Here is a 24,996-nt window from a genome sequence, read left to right on the forward strand (position 1 = left end):
GCCCATTTTTAAATTGGGTTGTTTATCTTTTTGTTGTTGAGTTCTTTATATTCTGCATATTAGACCTTTATCTGATTTTAAAAATGCAGATATTTTTTCCCATTCTGTAGGTTGTCTTCTCATATACTTGATAACGTACTTTGATGCACAAAAGTTTTTAATTTTGATGAAGTCCAGCTTGTTTTTCCTTTGGTTGCTTGTACTTTTGGTGTCATATCTAAGAAACTATAGCCTTGTTCGTGATTTTAGGGGGAAAGCTTTTGATCTTTCACCATTGAGTATGATATTAGCTCTAAGTTTTTCATAAATGCCCTTTTTCAAGATGGGGATGTTCCCTTCTATTCTTGCTTTGTTGAGTGCTGCTATCATGCAAAGTTGTTGGAATTTGTCAAGTGCTTTGTCTGCATCAAGATAATCACATGGCTCTTTTCCTTCACAGTGTTAACGCGATGTATTCCCTTGAGTGGTTTTCATATGTTGAACCACTCTTGTAGTGAACCACTGAGATTTTTAAGTTTTTTACTGTATCATCAGGAAATCTAGATACATTGTAAATATCAAAAAAAAAGATGTATTTTTTTCTTCTCCTTTTTCTGCAAGAGTGTCAAAGACTAATAGAAAAAAGTGGCTGGGGCAAGGCATGCCCAAAGGCTCTTTAACTGTACGCTACAGGGCTTCAGTAGTAAAGCCCCTGTGGACAGCCAGAGCAGGGAGACGAGATAAATTGCAGAGCAAGTATATATAATCATTAAGTACGTGATATATAAGTTAGGTTTGACTGGGATTCCTGGATTGTCATTTGTGTGCCAGTACTGTTATAATATTATTAACTATTTCCTAAAACATGTTGCTTCGAAACTGTGTAGTACCATATTCAATTGCTAATGGGTAGGGAAAAACCCAGTGTTGAAAAGATGCAATTCTCTCCAAATTAATTGCCTATTATTAGTGAAAATTGAACCAAAAGCCTATTGGGACTCCCCCTTCTTCCTAGTTTGTCATCGATTAGCAAGAACAGCCAGTAAAATTTTGCCGATTAAAAGGTAAATGAGGAAGTGTCTGTGGCTCAAGCAGTTGAGCTCCCGTTTACCATATAGAGGACCTGGGTTCAATCCCTGACACCTCCTGGTAAAAAAGAAAAAAGGCGTCCCAGATCTGTGCAACGAGGCGCAGGCCCCCACGTGGCGAAGCAGCAAACCAAAAGACAATGACACAACCAGACAGAAAATAGTAAAAAAGTAAACGGTGAGGGACTTGTACTATGGGACATCAAATCATTTTTTATACTCCTGTGCATTTTTCTATAGTTTAAATGGAAAAAAGTCTTCGTAATTAAATCCTTTAATAATTAAAACAGTGTAATTCTGACATAGAAAAAGATATAGGCATCAGGGAGAGAAGGTTTGAGAGCCTAGCAACTGCTCATGTTTATATATAAAAATTTGATGGTTGATGATCACTGCATTTTAATTCAGTTGTGACACTGGTTATATAAAAATGGTGTTTGGGTAAATCGATTAACCATTAGGAAAAAATATATACACAGATATGGATATATTTAGCTTCCTAATGAGTTGTTGAATTGTATAAAAATCAAATAATAGAAGCGTATATAGAATATATATACATCTAAACCCTTGATGCAAACCCTTGATGACTTTCTTATAAGTGTGAAAGCAAAGGAAAAAAATAGACTGAAAAACATACTAGTTGAAAGCTTTTCTCCATTTAAAGAATGCCATGGGTTTAAGTTAAAACACCAAGCCAGTGAGGGAGAAATATGTACACCATTTCCCCAGGAGTTTCTGTGTCTGATCAGACCATTGCTTAGCAGATAGATTGCATGCCTATACCCATAAATGTCTTGTTTCTTTCTTTTAAAGAAGTAGCATTGTGCTGTCTCTATTACTGAGTTAAATCATTTAACCGTTTCAGAATATCTAAAGTTTGTGTTTGTTACTCCTTTTTAAGTTTAATTATTTTCTTCCCAATATGTTCTGATTGCTTCTAATCAGTATTTTAAAGTTGTGTTTTATTTCACCACTTAGGTTAAGTTAAAATATAAATACAAAGCAAGAATCTTTCTGGAGGAAAGCCTTTCATTTGGAGTTCTAGGAGAGCACGGCCGAGGAGTCACTGAACATTTTGGAATCAATGTGAGTTACTCTTCTGGGAACGTTTCCCTCCTATAGAAAAGCTGTTGCCCATTCTGCTGGACGTATGTTAATAGGCATAAGCCAGTGCTCCCTTCAGGCGCAAGGGCCGTGGACCCCACCCGGCAGTCCTCCCTGAGCCTGCGGGTGTTCAGCCAGACCAGGGCCCTGTCCTCCCTCAGAACCTGTCGCCCAAGGTGGCTCATCGTGGGGGAGGTGTTCCTTTTATACGGTAGCATTTGAGCTTGGCCTTTTGTAGAAACAGTTAAATTTTGCCTTCCAATTTTTCTTAAAATCAATATGAACTCCTGAAATAGTCCTTTAAAAAATATTTATGATGGCAGCAAAAGGATGTTCTCTTTAGTATTTAAAATTCTGTTTCCCACAATATTTGTGTGTATATTTTTTTGGGGGGGGGGCAGTGTTAGATAGAATTATTCCTTCTTTATATACACAGGCACACACACACACACACACAGTGTCAAAAACACCCCTGGCATGCAATTCAGTAAAGCCCTTCAGGGCTCCAGACAACTGGAGTGAGCTTGTCGTGTTTCTTTTGCTGAAGGTAAGTTGCCCACAGTGCTTAAGAAAGTTTCTGCTGCGGGAGGCTGTGAGGGAAGAGTGACGTCAGCCAGTCTTGAGAACCTGTCTCCCTACCACTCGTGGTAGAGTTGAAGGAAACCTGTTCTCCAAGATATGCACATAAAGGTTTTGCAGCCTCTGTTATAAAGTTGTGCTGTAAAATATAAAACCACTGTAGATGAGCTGCATCTCACTGCCCGTGGAGAAAAAACACAGAACAAAGTGAACACCGTGTGACCTTAGATTTAAGCAGGTTTCTCTAAGACAGACTGAACATACACCAGTTAAATGCTCTGAGGAATTTGAAATCAATGGAAACATAATTCAAGTAAATTCAGCAGTACACTAGAGTAAATTTTTTAAGACGTAAAGATGTTAAAGAGGAAGAAATGCTGAATTTTTCCACTGCTCTGTTTCTCTAAATAATGTCGCTGAGATAATATTCATTAGGGCCTCAGAGTGCAGAAGTGGAGTCTATATGGAGTCTACAGGGAAACGGACTTTGGCCCAGTGGTTAGGGCGTCCGTCTACCATATGGGAGGTCCGCGGTTCAAACCCCGGGCCTCCTTGACCCGTGTGGAGCTGGCCATGCGCAGTGCTGATGCGCGCAAGGAGTGCCGTGCCACGCAAGGGTGTCCCCCGCGTGGGGGAGCCCCACGTGCAAGGAGTGTGCCCGTGAGGAAAGCCGCCCAGCGTGAAAAGAAAGTGCAGCCTGCGCAGGAATGGCGCCGCCCACACTTCCCGTGCCGCTGACGACAACAGAAGCGGACAAAGAAACAAGATGCAGCAAATAGACACCAAGAACAGACAACCGGGGAGGGGGGGAAATTAAATAAATAAATTAATTAATTAATTAAAAAAAAAAATATATGGAGTCTACATAACATGTGGAAACATAGCAGCTCTAACTTGCCACTCATTATCATGGCCTTCGATGAGTGTTTTTTGGGTGCCCAGAAGGTAGCTTAGTGCTGGGACAGGAGTGGAGGCAGAGCAGTGGGGATGGAGAGGGACTCCGAGGTCCACAGGCACAGCAGACTCGTCCACTGCCCAGTTAGTCCAGTTTCTTCAAAGATTCCATTGGCTTGATGTTTGGATAAATTGATTGTATTTTTGAAATGAAAGAAAATGTAAATCCAATAGCAGTGAAGTGCTCAAGCTTTGATAGCTTTATTTTTATTTATCTCCAGTACCTTCCAGATGGAAGACAGTCTGGACCACTTTTTAGCAAGGAAGTAATCTACTTTTGTGCCTCTGATTGTTCTCATTTAATCCTTTATTTGTGAAATTCTGAGTGTGCATATATGAGAATATAACATCATGTGCATTTATAGTACACAATGTGGTATATATTATCCTGTGCTAAATTTTTTCCTAAATAGAAAACAAAATCCACTTAAAAATCTGGAATGATTGCTTTTTTAATGTGCTATACCCTCTCTTAGAATTACTCAGTTCTTCAGTCTGAGTGTAGGTAGTACAGGGACCCTAAATGGGATTTCTTACATAAGGATCTGCTGGCCTAAAGTTATGGTTATGGTCATTTGGGTAATCTCATGATTTTGAAATAAATAAAAAGTAAATAAAGTGGATTTGTCCATTAGGTACCAGCTTAATTTCCTTTCCAATAAAACCTATTAACAAACAACTTTGGATTCCATCTTTCACTCCTTTTGATTTATTTATTCTGCGAGGGTAAGTGTAAGCCTTTAATTATATGATGAAATGACAAAAAAGTATAAAATGAGATACTTTCAGAGAAAAGCCTTGAAACATCTATCCTTGACTTTCAATAGGTAGTTATTTTGAATCCAAATATTACTACACATGATTAGTGCTAAAATTTTGTCTTCATGCTTGACAAAGCCTCTTTTTCCCTGTACATTGAAGAATAACTACCACTCTCACCCTCTTTTCTGGCAGATTGATGATATTGATCTTATCAGTGCAAACATGGAGAATGCGCTTGCTTCTATTGGGGGCTTCTGCTGTGGCAGGTCTTTTGTAATTGACCACCAGGTAGGCACTGTGTAAAAACAAGCCAACACTGAACTGCTCAAAAGGGGGTTTCTAAATACAGAGCTTCCCTCTAGCATACTTTACCACTCAATTTTTATTTAAAATTAAAGAGTCACTGAAAATATTTATATTTAGAAATTATTTCCTTTAAAAAAAGTCTTGTTTTTATTACATGTGTAACTTTTGTACATTCCTGGACCTTACAACATCACCATTTATATACACTGGGGTAGGGAATCTGTGCCTGCAGGATGTTTACACAAAATAAGACAGAGAAATAATATGTTTTATGTTTTGTTTCTTCTCAGCGCCTTTCTGGCCAGGGATACTGCTTTTCAGCTTCACTGCCTCCGCTCCTAGCTGCTGCTGCAATCGAGGCCCTCAACATCATGGAAGAGAATCCAGGTGTGGGACTCTAAACCCAGGAAGGCAGGGAGGTCTCCGTTAGGTTAATTGTGTAACGGGTTTGCTTTTCGAGGGTTGGCTAGAGGGAATGAGTTACCAGATAAAACTCTGGCTCTGAATAACATCAGTTGGTGTTCACAGGAAAAATGCCCACGAGGAAATTGTCCCTGCCTCAGATCCAGGTTGGACCTTCGCTCTTGTTCTAGTGCTGGGGCCCAGGCAGGGCTGGCTCCAGCTGCTGTGGAGAGGCTAAGAGGAGAAGCATAGCTCAGTTCTGGGCCTGTGCGCTTCTGTCCTTGTCTAAGGAAAGCCACCTTCATTATTTGGTTGATGGTTTTTTGAGATTCACTGAAATGTGCTGCTTTTTGGCATATTTGGTTTTATAGCTCTCATCTCATTTTCCTTTAGACCGTCAGCTGGTACAGAGATCAAAAGTGGTTCCCCAGCAAAGAACTGCCTTGGTGAGCCCGCTATCGTCCTGCTCAGAGCAGACCCTTTTGGTATAGGGTATTTTTTGAATTAAGATTATAGATTCTTAGCTTGTTTGTACAAAATCAAAACAACAAGCTTTTTAAAACGGCAAGTATTCAAGACTCACCACTGAATAATAATTAGTGAGGAAATGGTGTTAATTTCCTTCTGGAATATCAGTTGCCGAGACACATCATAAAGAGGTAGCTCCATGTTTTCAAGATAAAGGAACTAGAGCTCTGGAAGGTGAAGTACCCCACTCGCTGCCTGTGGCCTCTGAAGCCTCTTGCAAAAGGGCAGGAATGTAAGCCAAGCTGCCTAATTCACAGACGACACCACTCTCAAACAATGCAGCTTTTACAACAGACGATGTATATCTTCATGAAAGAGATATAAAGACTGTTAAAAAGGATGTACGCTTGATGCATCTGATGCTTCCCACCTCTTCTGTTCTAAACTCTCAACAGAAGATTTTAAACATTACATTTTTCTGGGTTTCATGTTTGTTTTCTTTAAGTATGCCAGTAATAGCCTTCCACAAGGAAGTGAAAAATATTTAAGTATTAAAGACTTAATTAAATATTTAATTTAAAAATATTGTAAAAAGCCAGAACACTGAAACTCTGAAGAAATTAAACTTTTTTATTCAACTTTACTATCCCATTTATTCTCCATTCAGTTTGAAGTCCAGCTTTTTCTCTTGAATAACTTTTTACTAGAAATTCTTGCTTCCTAATAGTTTTTTGAAATTCTCCCAGGTAGAATAAATTTTGATGTAAAATAATGACTCTAAAACCAGAGGCTGTTTTGGCCAAATCAAAAGTCAACTAAGAATTAAAGACGTTGGCTTTTGGCTATGATAGAGCCACCTTGGCAAAGCTTAAAACGGAAAAGGAAAAACAGGCATTAGTGGTATTTTTTTTCCTAAATTTTCTAATTTTAATTGATTTTAATTCAGTGAATTACAGATGAGTGCATCTGTGTGAGGTTCATATTTTGCCTGTCCCCCCTAACTCCTGATCAGACACTTCCTTTAAAAAACAAAAACCTCCCCATTCCCTGTCCCCACCCATCCCCTAATAACCTAGTCTAGATTCTAACTCTGTGAGTTTGTTTGTTCTAATTATTTCATAGCAGTGAGATCATAATGATATCTGTCCTGTGTCTGGCTTATTTCACTCAATCTCAGTGTCCTCAAGGTTCACTGATTTCAGGATTTCATTCCTTTTTATGCGAATAATGTTCCAGTGCATGTTCATGCCACGTTTTTTGTGTGTCCATTCATGGGCTGATGGACACTTGGGTTGCTTCCATCTTTCGGCAGTTGTGAATAATGCCACTGTGAACACTGGTGTGCATATGTTCGAGTCCCTTCTTTCAAATTCTTTGTGGTATATGCCTAGCAGTGGGATTCAATTTTTTTATTTTTAGTGAAGAAAAAGGAAAACTACTAAGGAAAAGTTATAAAAATTAATATAGTGTCTATTTTCTAGGATCTAGAAATAAGTGATAGTTTTGTACTCTTCTTTTCCTGATCCTCTTAGCCAAATTATCTGTGTAATCTTGGTAATAATAAGAGCCACTCTTTTGCTTGGAAAACACCATCCCAGATCTTGCTGAAAGTGGGGTAAAAGGTAAGAAGGCACTAAGTTAATAAGTGCCAAAGGCAAAGCTCAGGCCTTCCGACGAGTGGGATTATAGGCTGTCTTCTTTAAGTGGAAGATTTACAGTATTTTAAAGCAATGAACATGAATTGGGTCTTCAAAAATATTTTCGGATTAATAACAACAAATTCTAGATATAATTTCAAAGGTTTTTTTTTCCCTATTCAGGTATTTTTGCATTGTTGCAGGAAAAGTGCAAACAAATTCACAAAGCTTTACAAGGGTAAGTTTTACGTATTTCAAACAACTTAAAGTTCATATGCATCACAGTTTAAAAACCAATGGAAATGTTTACTCTTAGGTTTTGCGTACATTTGATAGGCTTAGTTCACCTGAATTGAAATTAAATAACCAAAACCTCAATTCACTGAAATTGATGACTTGTATAAAACCAGAGGTAAGGGAAAAAATGTGTGACCGGTGACATCTTCAGGCATACTTCTAGTGTTCAAGAAAGTGATCTCACATTGCCCAGGGTATTTCTTTTTGCCTTTCCTAAGGTAAAACATGCTATATTGGTCACAAAAGTCCTACCTCTTTATTTCCAGAAATGGAAACTAGAGACCTTACTAAGAAAAGGGCAGTTGATCAATGAGTAGATCACAGCTGTTCCAGATAAAGTAGGGACAGAAATAATTAAAGCTATGGGTGTGTCTGTGATGATAACAAAAGTTTCTGCATGATTCATGGTAGAGAGATATTTATATTGGCTGTAATTACATTGGTTGTATGAAATATTAATATTAACACAGCCTGGCACATTGGAGTCACTGTAAATTCATGCACACCAGCCACTTCGCCCTGTCATCTGACCTTCCGTCTCCACTCTCTTCCACCAAGCTCATAACGTGATACCTTACCTCCTGCCCTCACTCGGGAACTCCCTCATTTTCTCAGACAAATCTTGCACACCTTCCAGTATCTGTCTTCCAGCCTGTTACAGCTGAGGAAATTTTCCTGTAGCCACCACTGGCCCTTCTTCTTTCTCAGTTTTTGGAGTCCAAAAACTGAGTCATTTTATTAGCATTCAGGTATATTCTACTCTCTCATCTTTAAAGCCTTCCTTCCTCAGACTCCAAATTCTCCACAGCACTTGCTCTCTTTCTCTGCTCTGCTGTGCAGCAGATCTTTTCAAGAGTTGTTTATGCTTCCTCCACATCCTCAGCTCTCATTTTTACTTGAAACTACTGAAATCTGGAAAAGGAAGAGAAAAAAATACTATTACAGATAATAGGATTTCCATATACATGACTGTAACAGAATTAAAATACTGGAACTAATAAGAGTTTAGAAAGTTAAGAGAAATCAGTAACATTCTTATAAATCAGCAAAAATCAAACAGAAACTATAAAAGACAATTCCATTCATAAAAGTGACAAAATCTGAAGAATATCCAGAAATGCTTAAAGATTCCATAAAGTACAAAGACTTTATGGAAAAAAATGTTAGATTATATTAAAGGACACATACGAATATTCACATAAGAGATCACGCATACATGACAATTTCTACCACATTATCAGAAAATCTGATGCAATTCTAGTTAAAAATTTCAACAGTATTTTTGGAGGAACTTGAGCTGATTCCAAAACTTACATAGTGATAAAAAACAGATACAGTAATAAAAACAGGATTGAGCAAATAAACCAATTAAATGGAAGAGAAGGTTCAGAAACAGATCCAGGTATATATGGGAAACTAACATAACAGGATGATCTACAAACCAGAAGAAGAAAGAATATGGTATTTGCATGGTATTTGGAAACTGACCTCATTATTTAAACCCAAACAACCCTCTCTTGACCCCATTTCTTATTCCAGCTACTACCCCATTTCTCTGTTTTTTCTTAAAACAAAACTCCTCAAAATAATTATCTTAGCTGTGTCCAAATCCTTTCCTCTCAGTCTCTCTGGAATCTACTTGAATCGGGCTTTTTGTCCCTACTGAAATTGCTCCTATCAGCCACCAATAATCTCCAGGTTATGAAATCAAAGGCTCACTTCTCAGTTATCTTATCTGCCTAGTGACAGCATCGTTTGACCAGATGAACAACTGATCCTCATTAAGCATTATCTTCGCTTGGCTTCTAGGGCCATAAATTCTTTTGGTTTGCCTCTTCCCCGCTAGCTCTTCTTTCTCAGTGTTGGTGCTGGTTCCTGACTTCTTAGTATTGGAAAGCTAAAAATACTACCTATATGCTAATGACTACAAATGTCTCTCTAATTCCTCTCCCTTAAACTTCAGTCTTGTATATCCAACTGTTATATCTCCAGTATATACCATTCTTTGGGGCTCAGGTCTCACCTCCAGTTGCCTATGCTTGGATGACTTTCAGGCATCTCACACTAAACACTGAGGTCGTGTGGGACCAAACCATTCAGAAATCTAGACTGTTTAGAGGAATAGCAAAACAACAAAGAGGCCAGTGTAAAAAGAGGGAAAAGAGTGAGAGAACCAGGCGTTAGGGGGCAGACCATACAGAGCTCACAGGCATGGATATAACCTTGGCTCACTCTCCAGTAGGAAGCATGGCATGTTTTAAGAGAAAAAATCACGGATTTGTCTCAGGTGCTCAACTACACTGATATGTTTTCTGATTCTTAATCATTCTTGAATCCCTACTTAATTACAATATATATTTTACACTGTTAGATTATTTATATTTTAATTTGAGTTTTTATATCTATATTTATAATTCAGCTCATGACCCCTTGTTAAGAACCCCCTGTTCTAATCAATATTTGACATCTTTCATCTCTAAGATTGAGTTTCAGAGAGGAAGTAAACAGTCTATGCTAATTTGCCTCCTGGAAATTCAAAGATTCCCCTGAATTGTAATGTTGACAGTTACTTGTGTCTGACTCTTTCCCTCGAAACTGTAATCATGTAAAAATAGAGACCCATGTCTGTCTTGTTGACTGCTCTATTCCTAGTACCTAGTCCAGTGTTTGGTATTTACCCATTTGGATAAAACAGCATGTTCTACAAATTTTTTCTTTGAAGTGTGTAATAGGCTCTGAGGTATAGCTTCTAAAGTTTCTGAACTTGCACTAAAACTCTTGGGTCGATTTGGTTGTAGTTAAACTTTAATCTGACAGTCAGCATCCAGGCAGTTTAAATAGGGCGTTTTGTTTCTTGCCTTCTCCCGCATGCCTGCCGCAATCAGGTGAGATGAGTCCATCTACCAAGGCACAAGCTAGACTGAACTTCAGGTGCCTTGCCATACATATGTTAAGGAAAATCCGGGCCTTTGATTCACATAAAATGCTATTTGAAAAGCAATTTTTTTATATTTAGTTGGTTTTTTTTTTATTCCCCCCACCCCCTTGCAGCTTTTTGTGTGCTGTCGGCTCTCTGTGTCCATTTGCTGTGCGTTCTTCTGTGTCTGTATATTTATTTTTATTTATCCCCCCCGCCCCCACTTGCAGCATGCTTGCTGTCTGCTCTCTGTGTCCATTTGCTGCGCACTCTTCTGTGTTTTTGCTTGTCTCCCTTTTTGTTGCGTCACCTTGCTGAGTCGGCTCTCCAAGGCGCCTGTGGGCCGGGCGCCTCTCTGTGACTTGGGGGCGAGCCTGCCTTCACAGGGAGGCCCGGAACTCAAACGCAGGGCCTCCCATATGGTAGGTAGGAGCCCAACTGATTGAGCCACAGCGGCTTCCCTGAAAAGCAATTTTTAAAGTTCTCCCTTGGGTGTATATGACCCAAAAAAAAAAAACTTGAGACTTTTTTTGTGTACAAGTTTAACACATCAAATGTTCACATAGGAAATAGGTTTTGAAAGCATATTGCTTGGTTTTCTCCTTAGTAAAGGAACTAATCTAAACAGCTCCCCCACATTCCAGAAACCCTAGATTCTAAGGTCCGTGATTCACATCTGCAGCCTGATTGATTGAGAGATCCTAGCATGATACTGTCTCAGTTTGCCAAAAGCTGCTAGGAGCAGTATGCCAGAAGTGGGTTGGCCTTTATAACAGGAACTTACTAGGTTAAAAGCTTACAGCTCTCGGCGTGAAAGTGTCCAAATCAGGGCGTCGTCGAGATGCTGGCCCACCAGGTTGCGGCTGTGGGATGAGGTCTGTGGCAGCCAGCATGCGGCAGGCTGTGTCTTCTCCCCTCTCCTCTGGGCCACATTCTTCAGCGTCGAGCCCTTGGGTGGGCCTCGCCTCTGTGCTCCAGGGAGTTCAGCTTCCAGGACCTCTCCTTGGGTCTCTGCTACTCTCAGTCCTTGTTTATAGAGGACTCCAGCAGAGGACCTGGACCCAGCCAGGTGACACCTCACTGAACCCATCCCATCACAGGCCAGTGGAAGCCAGTCCAGCCACAGGGCCCCACACCCCAGGAGTAGATTTACCAAAGAGCTAGTATTCTGGGGTCCACGGAAGACTCACACCAGCCCAGATCTATCGCATTTCAAGAAAGAGCACAGATTAATAATACGTAAGGGTGGTTCAGAGGCCAGGTGAGATTACTTCTGGCACCTAGTGCGGTGCATGGGTCCATGGGAGCCATTCACTAAAAGTCTGTTGAGTCCTGACTAGGACATACTACTCCATGCTTTTTTGTACTGGTTTCATTCCAAGAGAAAAACATTCTTCTAGGTGAAACAAGCTAAATGGAAACACGCGAAAATATTTGGCCCGATTTCACAGACATGTGTCACCATTTGCTTCCTAGGATCTTTTTATTGTAGGATAAAATGGACTTTCAACCTGACTAAATATTGCGTGCAGTTCTCACCACATCTGTAGCAATCATTTGAAAATAGAAGCCTTCACCCCTGAAATACTCTGTTTTTCTCCCTGGGAAGGAGCAGATTTCTGTACTGGTAATATTAGGAAAACAGACTGTCTTAATTCAAGTGAAACTTAAAAGTTATCATGCAGATAGGAAGGAAACTTTTTTTAAGAATTATTTTTATCTATTCCCTCCCCCCCCCAGTTGTCTGCTCTCTGTGTCCATTCGCTGTGTGTTCTTCTGTGTCCCCTTGCATTCTTGTCAGCAGCACAAGAATCTGTGTTTCTTTTTGTTGCCTCATCTTGTTGTGTCAGCTCTCCGTGTGTGCGGCACCATTCCTGGGCAGGCTACACTTCCTTTTGCGCTGGGTGACTCTCCTTACAGGGCGCACTCCTTGTGCATGGGGCTCCCCTACGTGGGGGACACCCCTGCGTGGCACAGCACTCCTTGCACGCATCAGCACCGAGCATGGCCCAGCTCCACACGGGTCAGGAGGCTTGAACCTGGACTTCCCATGTGGTAGACGGACACCCTATCTGTTGAGCCAAATCTGCTTCCCAAGAAGGAAACTTTTAAATCTAAATGTGTTGCTCATGATCAAAATAGAATGTTTTAATGTTAGAAATATCTCCATAATTCATGAGAAGACAAGTTACAAATTAAAGACTTCAGTGATAAGCAAGAAAATAATAGCATTATAAATTGTAATAATTGGTCCATGGAAATGCATTCCATGAAAGAAATCGGGTAACTGACAGGGCGAGATGGGTGGGCCGTCCCCTAGGTTGGGGGTGAGGGGGTCCTCCACGGAGGTGCCTGGCGTCGGAGCCCGGCATGTGTGGCGAGGGCAGCGGGGAGCAGGTGCGTGAGAGCAGGTAGACGGAAACGCCGGCCACAGGCCAGGGGCCGTGGCCTGAGCAGAGTCGGGAGCAGGAGGGGCGGGCGAGTCGTGGGCCGTGCAGCCTCTCAGTGGAGCCGGGGTGAAGGGAGTGCCCATCTGCCGGGAGCAGGGAGCCCTGCAGGGTTTTTCTTAGGGTAGGAAGTGTCGCAGGAATTGGAGTCCCACCACCATTCCTGGGATGCTCCCGGTGAAGGAAGCACCTGTGGGATTCCTGGGCCTCCACCGGGCAAGCCTTTCTGAGTTATTTATAGGTGAGCTGCTTTTAGCCTGGGGAACTAACATCTAGACTGTGTTTCCCCCCTGCAGTGATTTTGGATTAAAGGTGGTGGGGGAGTCGTTTTCCCCAGCACTCCACCTACAACTAGAAGAGAGCACTGGGTCTCGAGAAAAGGATGTGAAACTACTTCAGGAAATTGTCAACCAAGTGAGTATCGAGTTATTTCAGGGGCTTTCCCCACACCACTTCCACCTTCAGTGCAAGCAATTTTCTACTGCCATGTTTAAGGAAGACCTCTTGTTTTGTTTCCTGGCTGCTAAAACAAATACCACATGATGAGTTGGCATAAACAATGGGAATTTATTGGCTCACAGTTTTGAGAGGGGGAAAGTCCAGAATCACCTGTGGCACTCTGGGTCTGGCCGCCGGGGATCCCTGGACCCTGGCTCTCTGTCACGTGGCAGTACCTGTGGCAGCATCTCCTTTTTCTTTGGGGGTCTGTTGACTTCCGGCTGCTCCCTCTGGCCTCTCTCTATAGCCTTCTCTATAAGGCCTCCAAGAAAATGATTAAAAAGGCGGATGGGGCTCAAGCAGTTGAGCACCTGCTTCCCACACAAGAGGTCCTGGGTTCAGTTCCCAGTGCTTCCTAAAAACAAAAAAAACAATAAGCAAACAAACAAAAAACCAGTTCAGGATAGCCAATGTGGTTAGTGGTTGAGGGCCAGCTTCCCACATACTGGGTCCTGAATTCAATTCCCAGCCTTGGTACCTTGGAAAAAAAAAAGAGAAAATAGAGCCATCCTGAATCAGTTGGTTGCAATTTAGTTAAAATATAACCTCATCAAAAGGCCCTGTTTACAGTGGGTTCACACCCACAGGAATGGATTCGGGTTAACATGTTTTTCTGGGGCACATAATTCCAAGCTGCCATCACCACCTCTTAACAGAAGCTGCTGGTCTCCTCCTGCCAGCATCGAAGCGACATAATTCCTGGCAGCTGGCTCTGCCCAGTGAGTTTATGTCATGTCGATAGTGACAGGCTTTAGTTCCTCTGGTTGGACCGGTTTTCAGCTAGTACTGAAGTTGCTGTATTCTGTGCCACATTGTATTTAAATAATGGACTTTGCATCTACTCTGAATAGTGAGCCTTCCAGAAAATTCATTTGCTTACTGTTTACAAAGCTAGCTTTCATACATGTAGTTGGAGAAGGCATTGTGCATAGTAATCGCGTAAGCTGTGGAACAGCTGGCTATATTGGAGTGAACCCCAAGGCGGCTTGGAAGCAATTTTACTATGTACGTTGTCGTCTTGAAATCGTAATACTCCTGTAATCTAAAAGGAAAGAAGACAACTAATGCGCCAAAATGGAAGATTAATTAAAGTACTTTATCTTCTGAAAGTCATTTTATTATTAGCTAAGAAATGCCTAAAACCGCGGTGGCTGCCGTGTGCCTTGGTCCTTCCCCTCGCCCGGCCCCCCGCAGGGCTTCCTTTGCCAGCAGCCCAGCCTTGCCGGCGCCATCCTCCACGTCACACGTGCTTCGGGGATCCTGCGCCTGGGACCCTTAAACCACACAATCTGAAACAGCAGACCTACGGAGCACTCCACACAACCGTTTCAGTCGTGGTGCAAAAACAAAAAACCACAAGGAGAACGTGCGATACCTGGTTACGGTAATGTGTCAGGTGACCGGCGATCAGGCTGAAATGACTCTTGCCTTGTTGGTGAGGAAGGGTCCCAGATATCCCCTCAGGCAAAGGTCTGCAAACTTGAAAAATGACAGGCCTTCTTGAAAGGGAAAAAACATCCCCCAGACCCCTCTATTGTGTTGGTATTTTATTGTAATTTCCTTAAATACGTGCAAGTATAAAAGTACAATATCCTTGGGATCTAGAGTTCTTATACAGTTGTAACACCAAGAGAAATTTAAAAATGAAATACACACTAAAGGACAGGTCAGTAAAATTCAAATGAAATGCCTTCCCTTAATGTTCTGGATGGGGCAGTGGTTTTGTTGGACAGACCTGCCACTGTTGGCACGACGGGGCCAACGGCCGTCGAGCAGGCTCCTGGGTGAGCTGCCTTCCCGCCACCACTGAGGCTTCCTCAGGGCAGTTACCACGCATGCTGGTGCTACCTGCCGCTGGTCTTTTATAGGTGCCAGTGTGTCCACTCCATGTCAGACACACCGCTGTGCTTTCCTCATTAGATAGTAATCGTTGTATTCTTGGTTAGGCTATCTTTGTTCCAGTGAGAGAAACACAGGATGGCAGGCGAAGAAAATGACTTGATATAAAAGAAGAGACAATGTTCAACTCAGATCCCAAAATTACAGCTGTGTGCTCTTTCAGGGTTTGTAACAAATGTTTCACAGTACAAGGTGTCGGTGGTAGGGTGATGTATGAGAGCCCTGTGTGATGATATGCATGTTCATTTTGTAAGTTCACAACTTTTACTATACATTTAAACTGTTTACATATGAATGCAATTTAAGAAAAGAATATATATATTTGAGGGTCCCAGTTTGAGATTGTCTTGAGAGTTTAGTGAGACGTGAACAGAGTTTTCTGGGGTAGAGAACAAAAAATTCTTCTGGAAGTTTCATCTATAGGAAGAGAAAAGAAATGTCAATAACTACTGGCAATTGCAGAATTTTCTTTTGTCTCTCTTCCTCTTTTTCTTTTCAATATTGGATAGAAAGAAAAGAATCATAGTACTTGAAACTCTTGTTTAGACTTTATAGAACTGAGAGATTTTGCCAGGTTTAGGTTGAGTTGCTCAACAAAACACTTTTTACAAATTTAAATTATAGTTTATAATGTTTCCTAACCAGCCAGGGCTAGAAACAAAGCCAGTACAGATGTTTTCAGGAGGAGTTGACTTCCAAGTACAGTTCCAGAATCTATAAGCAGCAAGAATATATTACCTGGCATTGTTTTTTAATCTACTCCTAGTAGGGAAAAACTGGCTCTGCAGTTTACAAGATGAATCCTAGTCACGTAAATTCTTTTACTGCTGGGACTTGAAGCAATGAATTTTTTCTTTTAGGCAAGTGTAAATTGCCACCCCTTGCTCTAATTATTTTTTCTTTAGTTAAAATTCACATACCATAGAATTCACTCTTTTAAGGTCTTTTAGTGGTTTTATTGTGTTCACAAGGTTGTACAACCATCACTTACATAATACCAGAACATTTTCACACCCCTGAAGAAACCTCTCTGTCTCCATTACCTTGCTCTGAATTTTTTGTTAGAGGCTTTAATAAATGTGAGCAGATGGCTCATGCACAGCTACGATGTGCCACGCGTGTGTCAGTGCCAGCCCTTCGGTGCCCGTCTTTACCCGGGGAGCCCCTGGTCAGTGCTCACAGAGCGCTGGAGGCCCTTTCCTGAAGCGATCCTGCCTGTGCCATTCTTTTCTTGCTTACAGGCCTTTGCAAATCCTGCCATTCCTCTAGCAGGTTACCTGTGTCTGTGGAAATTTGAATTAATCAAATGCAACTCTTAAAGTTCTGCTTCTCATGGAAATGTGCGCACATTTCATACTGGTCCCTGGCTTCTCTGGTGGACAAGGCAGAGAGGAGTACAGCCATTGTTGCAGAAAGTTCTGTAGCACTGTGCTGCTCCTCTAAATTATCTTATATTTAGTTTCATTTTGTCCCCCAGCAGTTACAGTTAGAAAAATGAATGAAAAACTCCTGTGAGAGGACAGCATTTTAGTTTATCTTCCTGGTTTCATTAGCATGTTGTCTCCAGTTCAGGTTGCATATTTACTCCTTTCTCTTCACACAGTGTATGAACAGAAGTATTGCATTAACTCAGGCACGCTACTTGGAGAAAGAAGAAAAATGCCTCCCTCCTCCAAGGTTGGTTGACATTAAAAATGACCTTTCTTATTTTTCCTACCTTACTGTCTGCAAGAAACGTGTTTTGAAGAGTTTCTAAAGGCTATCACAGGAAACAGAAAAATGTCTGTCCCCTGGTTTCTGTCCTCCAGCTGCATGTTTTCAAATTGTAACTGAAAAGACCCTAAGAACCCACGTACCTTCCCAGTCAGCTTAAGTGCCTGGGTTCCAGGAAGCCCTGGGACAAACTGAATTCATTCAGCAGGCCTCTGCCGTGTCGCCGACCTGCTCCGTGCCAGCCAGCAGCATCTGCTTGGGACAGGCCTGCGGAGAAGGGCCGGTCATCTGGGTGGTGGTGCTTCTCCCACCTCTGAGACCAGAGCCCTGGGTGAAGCTTCATCCAGCAAACACTGAAATGCCCAGCAGTGGAGGAAATTCTCGAAAGGCTCAGGAAGCCCCCTGTGAGAATGTGCCTTGAGTCACAGTTCTGAATCAGTGTCCATTCAACAGAATGTACCGAAGGTAAAAGATACTGAAGGAGACTTGATTTTGTCTTCAGAGAGCTTGCAGTGTCATCCCAGGGGGTAGACGCACAGACCCTGAATGGCCCAAGCTCATGGCCCTGGGTTCTTTGGGGCCACACAAGAAGGGCGTGGTTACTTCCGGCCTGCCTTCGCCAGCAGGCAGTGCTTTGCTGAACCTTGGAAGGCAGGTACGCTTGTGCCAGGCCAGTGGTGGGCATCGTGGCATCCCATCTGTCCAGGCGGTGTGAGCTTTGCTCAGGGTTGAAATGGTTTGGAGACCCGCGTAAACATGGGGAAGCCAGAGCACAGCCTTCAGAAATACCGGAGAGAGGGAGGCTGGAGAAGAGATGGTGCAGGTGGGGAGGGATTGGAACGCTACGCAGATTAGGAAGGACAGGTTTGGGTTTTGGAAGATCCCCTGGCACACCCAGAAGTACCTTGAGGATCCTGCCCTCTTGTTTCTTTGACCCATGCGAATTTGCTTGTTAGTAAGATTGTAGATTGATGAGGAGAGGCCCTAGATATGCCATGCCTGGCAGAGTGCAGCTCAGTAAATGCTTGTTTGACGGATGAAGCAGGTGTTTGTAAGGGAAAGGGATAGGAGGAATATTGCCTTGTCAAGCTGATATTTGTCTTCAGCTTCCTGAGAGCTTGAAATTTTCTGCCTTGTCTCAAAGTAGTTTAAAACTTCCCCATTACTTACCGAATTATGAATATGAACAACCAAACGCTTATCCATTGATTTGAGAAATGCTGATATCCTGCGTTGGGCCTGGTATGCTTGAAGCACTGGATTATTTAGAGGACGAAGTTTCCCAGCGTCACTGGCAAAGCCCCACTGCAAGGTTCGCTTGACTAGATTCATACTGACAGTATCAGTCAGAGGCCTGCGAATTTCTTCTGTAAAGGGCCAGAGAATAAACATTGCAGGCTCACAGACCACCAGGTCCCTATCACAGCTTCTCACCCTGCCACTGTAGTAGGAAAGCCCTGGAAACCCTGCAGCAACGGGCACGTGTGGCCATGTTCCAGGAAAGCTTTATTTACAGCAAAGGTGGCAGAGGGATCGGGCTCTCGAGCCGGAGGTGGCTGGCCCTTGGTGTGGACTCTCCCTTGGTAACTTTTTGCACCCTCTTGTTTCTCAGCATCAGAGTTGTGGTCACAGTAGAACAAACAGAAGAGGAACTGGAGAAGGCCGCGTCCACCATCAAGGAGGTGGCCCGGGCGGTCCTGTTCTAGCTCGCCTCAGGCCGGGTGGGCTCCTTCCACTCAGCAAGGAGAGACCCTCATGGGGCTGTGGGGTGTGGCCGTCCCACAGGCCTCAGGCTGGCCAGGGGAGCCCTAAAGGAGAGCTGTGGCCGTTAGCAGCACTGTCACCAAATGGGCGGCGAGGACCACACGGACGGCAGTGAGAAGGCCGCGGGGAGAAAACCTCCCAAATAGGAAAACAATGGCAGCGTACAGCTGGTGTTTAAACTGTGCTGCACAGTACCACTTAACGTTTTAGTCTACTATTTTATATTCTTTGATGTTGTCATTGTTTAAAAATGGATATTCAGCGTCTTCTCTCCCTTCTAATAGTTAAGATTCTGTAAGCACTCCTCAATTCCCTAATATTTCCTATAAAAATGACTTTGAAACAGGCTAAATGGTGGCTAAATAAACAAAGGAACACTTTTTATGTGATTATTTTAAACTTTTCATTAGAAAAAAATTGAAATCCAGAATTTTTATACATACCAAATACTAATGTTATATCATTTCTATCAGCTAATCTTAGCATCCCTAACTAGAGACTATTCTACTTCCTAAGTGAGCAATAATCTAAATCAAATACTACTTTAATATAGTTGATCTTTAAATTTATTATGTATTGACTTCTCATCTGTTTTAGAAAGATGGTTATTGTGATGATCCCAAACTAAATTGTGTCCTTGCTATTTTGAATATCTTGAATGCATCCCTTTTTTGTATAGTGGGTTTGCTGGGGATGGATAACTACAGGATTTTTCTAAGCTATGAGAAAGGAAAGGTGTTTTTTCTTTTCAGCTTATAAATTCCAAATGCGTAAAAAAGATGTGGACGCACTAAAAGTGAAAATTTTAAGCTGTGCCTCAGCTGTTTTTTCTTTAGCAAACCAAGTTAGATGGGTGTAAATGTTTGTGATAAGTGCCACAAGAGAGCTCATACACATACGCTGTTATTCCTTCTCCTATTAAAGGTAAAGGAATAAAATTGTATAATAAATAGTCATTTTTATAACCTGTGTTCATATTAACAAGTGGTCTTCAACATCTTTTTAAATAACACCTTGTATTTTTAATGTTTAGTTTCTGTTTTGCTTGAGGTGTCTCGTACATATGTGCCTTGTGATTGCTGCTGCTTTAAAGCATACAGTGCTCTCTGGAGGAGACTCTCTTTTGTTTTTTTTAAAGAAATAAACCAACATTCCTGATGATCAGTCTGTTTTCCTCTGTTAAATATGGAACAGAATAATCTCTTAATTTTAATTTAGCTGGAAACCTAGGGTGGTCTCTTTCTTTCCTTTCTTTCTGTCCAGAAACTGATTTCTTAGTTCCTTTTTTCGCTCCCAGCTGAAAAAGTGTATAGTATCTGAAGTTGCCTGAGTTCCTACTAATTTAAATGTTGACCACTTTCAACTACAACAGTTTTGAGTTACTTTGTAATACTTTCTAAATCAAAATAGCAACATCAAGATTTTTATTGCTACTTTAAGTGAACGATCAGAAGTTTCTTGGAAAAATGGTGGAGCCACACACATTGATTAACTTCCATCCTTGGATCCTTGAAAAACTCCAAAATTTTAAACAAAAGAACAAAATAAAAGTCTTTGCATTAGAACTATAGAGTGACCACAATCCAATTAACACCACAAAAATTATCTGCTAGATACAATAAAATCTTGATCAAACAGGCAAAATTCTTAAAAATATATAGTTTTAAAAGTGGGGGGGGGGGGGTGTCAGCCACCTCCTCAAATCTGAAGCAGGTTATATATTTCTCTTTATTTCTCTTAGTGTATGTGAGAGGGTTCTGAAGTGCTCTCCCAGTGATCCTCTCAAGAAAGCCAGTGGCATGTGGTGAGGACCTTGGAAACCACTTGGAACCCATTTCCATTGTATAGACCTGCTTACAGGGGTGGAAGGAACCACATGACTGCTACATTTTTATGGTCAGTATCTCCATTCCAACTTGGCAGCTTTTTGAGGGAAAATTACCAGTATTTCATCAAATCTAGAACTCCGTTAATTTTACCATATGCATTTATTTTCATTCCACTAAAAGAAAACAGTGCTATCTATAACATCATGAGTTGTAAGGTACATTTCAGTTTCAGAGATAGATAATATGGATGGAAAAAGTGCATCCTAAAATCATTGAAATCAGGTAGGTGTAATAAAGCATACAAAGAAAAAGGCATCCAGATTGGAAAGGAAGAAGTAAAAACTAATTTGCAGAGGACGTGCTACTCTATGTAGAAAATTCTAAGGAATCTTTTTAAAAACCTGTAAGAATTTGTAAGTTAGCAAGCTCACAAAATTACAAAATTAATATTTCTACATACTAGCAATGAACAATCAGAAAATGAAATTAAGAAAACAATTCCATTCATAATAGCAGCAAAAAAGAATAATAAGGAATAAGTTTAACAAAAAGTATGACTTGATCAAAACTACAAAACATCACCATATGAAGTTAACAAATTTAAATAAATGAAGAGATGTTCCATGTTCATAGATTGGAAAATTCCCCAAATTGATTTAGAGATTCCATGCACTCACTATTAAAATTCCAGCAGATGTGGGTTTTTTTGCAGAAATTGATAGACTGATCCTAAAATATATTTGAAAATACAAATGCCATACTAATTTTTAAAAGAAGGCAAGGTTGGAAGACATACTAACTGATTTCAAAGATTCTATATCACTACAGCTATCAAAGACAGTCTGATCCTGGTATAGGTATAGACATAGTAGATCGGTGGCACAGAATTGAGAATCCAGAAGTAAACCCTTATTTTTGTGGTCAGTTTATTTTTTACATAGTGCCAAGAATTCCATGGGAAAGAACTGTCTTTTCAACAAATGCTGCCAGGACAATTGGATACTGTGGTAGGAATAATGGCCATTCAAAGATAATAAGTCCTAATCCTTGGAATTTATAATTTTAATTATTTAGGGAAAGAGTCTGTGCAGATATGATTAAGTTAAGGATTTTGAGATGATATTACATTGAACTATCCAAGTAAACCCTAAATGCCATCACAAGTGTCCTTATAAAAGAGATAGGGAGAGGACAGCAGCACATAGAGAAGACTGCAAACAAAGGAGAAGGCGATGGGAAGAGGAGGCAAGGAAAGGGTTTTGCCTTGGGCCTTCAAAGGAAATGAAGCCCTGCTGACTCCTTGATTTTGGACCACCGTTCTCCAGAACTGTGAGAGAATAAATTGGTTGTTTTAAGCCACCAGTTTGTAGTAATTGGTTGTAGCACCCACAGGGAACTAATAGAGATAACTGTGTATGCGGGGAGGAGATGGGGGATCTAAACCCCTACCTCACACCATATACAAATACACAAAGTGGATCACACACCTAAATATAAGAGCTAAAGCTATAAACTTCCTAAGAGAATATTTTTAACCTTGGGTTAGGCAAAGAATTCTTAGATATAACACCAAAAGTATGAGCCATGAAAGAAAAGGGTAATAAATTGGACTCCATTTATAAACTTTTCCTCTTTAAAAGAAACCATTAAAGAAATAAAGACAAGCCATGAGCTTCATGAAAATATTTGCAAATCATACATCTAAGGAGGAACATAAGAACAAGTCAACCCCATTTCAATATGGATGAAAAATTTAACATTTCACCAAGAAAGCCATAGAAATGGCTAGTAGGTAAGTGGAAAAAGGATCCAACATCATTAGTTATTAGAAAAACGCAAATTAAAACTACAAAGAGATACCACTACAAGCCCAGTAGAATGGCTATAATTGAAAAGATAACATCAAGTATTGGCAAGGTAAGAAAAGTTGGAAACCTCATACATTGTTGGCGGGCAAGTGAAATGGTACAACTACTTTGGAAAACAGTTGGGCAGTTTCTTGAAAAGTACAAATTTAACTACGTAGCCCAGCAATTCCACTCCCAAGAGAAATGCAAACATATGTCTACACAAAAATGTCATAACCTATAAGTTTGTAGCAACATTATTCATAATAGCTGGAAAGTAGAATCGATCCAAATGTCCACCACCTGGTGGGTGGATAAACAAGACTATTTCCACACAGTGAAATACAATTAAACAATAAAAATGAATGAATACAGATATGCTGTCTCATGGACAAACTGCAAAAACTTAAGTGAAAAAAACCAGATGCAAGAGAGCACATATTACATGTCCTCTTAGATGCTATGTCTACAATAAACAAATCCAAAGAGGCAGAAAGTAGATAAGCTTTTGCCTGGGGCTGAGTGAATAGGGTTGACTAAAAACCAGCAATTGTGGTATTTGTGGGGTGATGGAAAAGTTCTAAAACTGGGTTGTGGTAAAGGTACAATTCTAAATTTATAGAAATCCTTGTCCACGTAAGATGGGTGGATATTCTTATATGCAAAGTGTACCTCAATAAAGCTGATTTTAAAAACTCAGGCACAGGAGCATTACAACTGAAATGTCACTGCACAGCCATTAGAATGGCTATGGATAGTCGAAGATACATGGTCTTGACTGATGGTGAGGATGTGGAATCAGGAATTCTCGTACACTGCTGGTGGGAGTGTAAAAGGAGAACAACCATTTTGAATGGCACTTTGGCAGTTTCTTGACAGATAAATAGTTACCTGTCCATCCCACTCCTAGGAATTTACCTAAGAGGTATGAATACATATGTCCACACAAAGAGTTGTGGGCCAATGTTTGTAGCAGCTTTTTGGGTAACAGCCCCAAACTGGAAACAACCCAAATGCCCATTAGCAGGTGAATGGATAATATCTATGCAGTGGAATACTCAGTAATAAAAGGGACAAATTATTGATACTGTGCAACAATATAAATGACTCATAATTTTTCATAGTAAAAGAAGGCAGACTCCCCCCCAAAAATGTACCTACTCTATGATTCCATTTATTAATTCTAGAAAACATCTTGATGTATAGTGACAGTTGGCAGATGAGCGTCTTTCTGAGGATGAAATCGAGGGCTACAGGGAGTGGTAGGAAGCAGTTCTTAACAAAAGGCATGAAGAAACTGGGGGTGAGGTATGTATTCATTATCCTTACGGTAGTGATCAGTCATGGGGTATGTATATATATACATGTGCAAATATTGTAAACTGCAACTTTTTAAAAAACGATAATAAAAAGAACAGAAGCACTGAAAAAGAAAGGCTGTCAGTTGGGGAGACTAGCCTTAGTGGATATTAGAACATCCTGCGGAGCCTCCATAATCTGAAAAGTGTGGAATGAGGCATGAACAGTCAGCCCAGGGAAAAGAACAGAAAGCACCGAAATAGGCCCAAACACATAGAACTCTAGAGCATGATAAAGGCGTTGCGAGTCAATGGGGTAAAGATGGATTTTTTAATCGGTGTTAAGAAAACTTCCATAGCGTAATAAAAAAAAAAAAAGAGATCTAAATGTAAAAAATGAAACGATACAAGTACTAGAAGAATGGTGTGAATTCCTGTATCATCTAGATGTGGCAGAAGGCTGTCTCACTCAAATCCAGATGTACAAAAAAGAAGACTGAAAAATTTTACCACATTTGAAAAAACAAGTATTGCATGGTAAAATAAATCCTACAGCAAATTCAAAACACAAATGACAAACTGAGAGAAAATATCTGCATATATAACAGATACGGGCTAGCATCCCAAATATGTGAAGAACTTTTTTTAAAAGTGGGATTTAACAAATGGTGCTGTAATAATTGGACACCCATATATAAAATTTCAACTTCAATTCTTAACTCTCAAATATGCAAAAATTGACTCAAAATGGATCATAAATCTCAATATGTAATATCTAAAGCTATAAAACTTCTAGTAGAAAATATACAAGAATATCTTTGCCACATAAGTTTAGGCAAAGATTTCTTAGATATGGTACCAAAAGCATGATACATTTTTTTAAAAAAGGTTGACACACTGGACTTAATAAAATTAAAAACCATGTTAAGAAAATTAAAAGTCAAGTACAGACTGGGAGAAAATACTTGCAAAATATATATCCAACATACAACTTGTATCCAGAATATATAAAGAACTCTCAAAACCCAAGAAAACAACCTAATAAAAATGGGCAAAAGATTTGAATGATACTTTACAATAAAAGATATATGGCGGATAAGTAAGCACCCAAAAGAATGTCAAACATTGTGAGTTATTAGGGATATGCAAATTAAACCACAGTAAGAAACCGTTGCACTCCTCTTAAAGTAGTTAAAACATTTCTA

The 24,996-nt window shown here is 40.6% G+C and overlaps 1 protein-coding gene across 1 annotated transcript in view; it reads left to right on the forward strand.

Annotated features, from left to right (window-relative positions):
* SPTLC1 (serine palmitoyltransferase long chain base subunit 1) overlaps window positions 1-19,981 on the forward strand; it is a 71,708-nt gene extending 51,727 nt beyond the window's left edge. Inside the window, exons 9-15 of the mRNA XM_058301423.2 lie at window positions 2,049-2,156; window positions 4,662-4,757; window positions 5,066-5,162; window positions 7,466-7,520; window positions 13,240-13,357; window positions 16,944-17,017; window positions 18,666-19,981. Of these exons, the coding sequence (XP_058157406.1) occupies window positions 2,049-2,156; window positions 4,662-4,757; window positions 5,066-5,162; window positions 7,466-7,520; window positions 13,240-13,357; window positions 16,944-17,017; window positions 18,666-18,759 (642 nt within the window). The 3' untranslated portion in view covers window positions 18,760-19,981. The remainder of the gene's footprint in view (window positions 1-2,048; window positions 2,157-4,661; window positions 4,758-5,065; window positions 5,163-7,465; window positions 7,521-13,239; window positions 13,358-16,943; window positions 17,018-18,665) is intronic.
* Window positions 19,982-24,996: the final 5,015 nt, after the last annotated feature.

Source organism: Dasypus novemcinctus, chromosome 8 (genome assembly GCF_030445035.2).
Source record: "Dasypus novemcinctus isolate mDasNov1 chromosome 8, mDasNov1.1.hap2, whole genome shotgun sequence".
Lineage (NCBI taxonomy): Eukaryota > Metazoa > Chordata > Mammalia > Cingulata > Dasypodidae > Dasypus > Dasypus novemcinctus.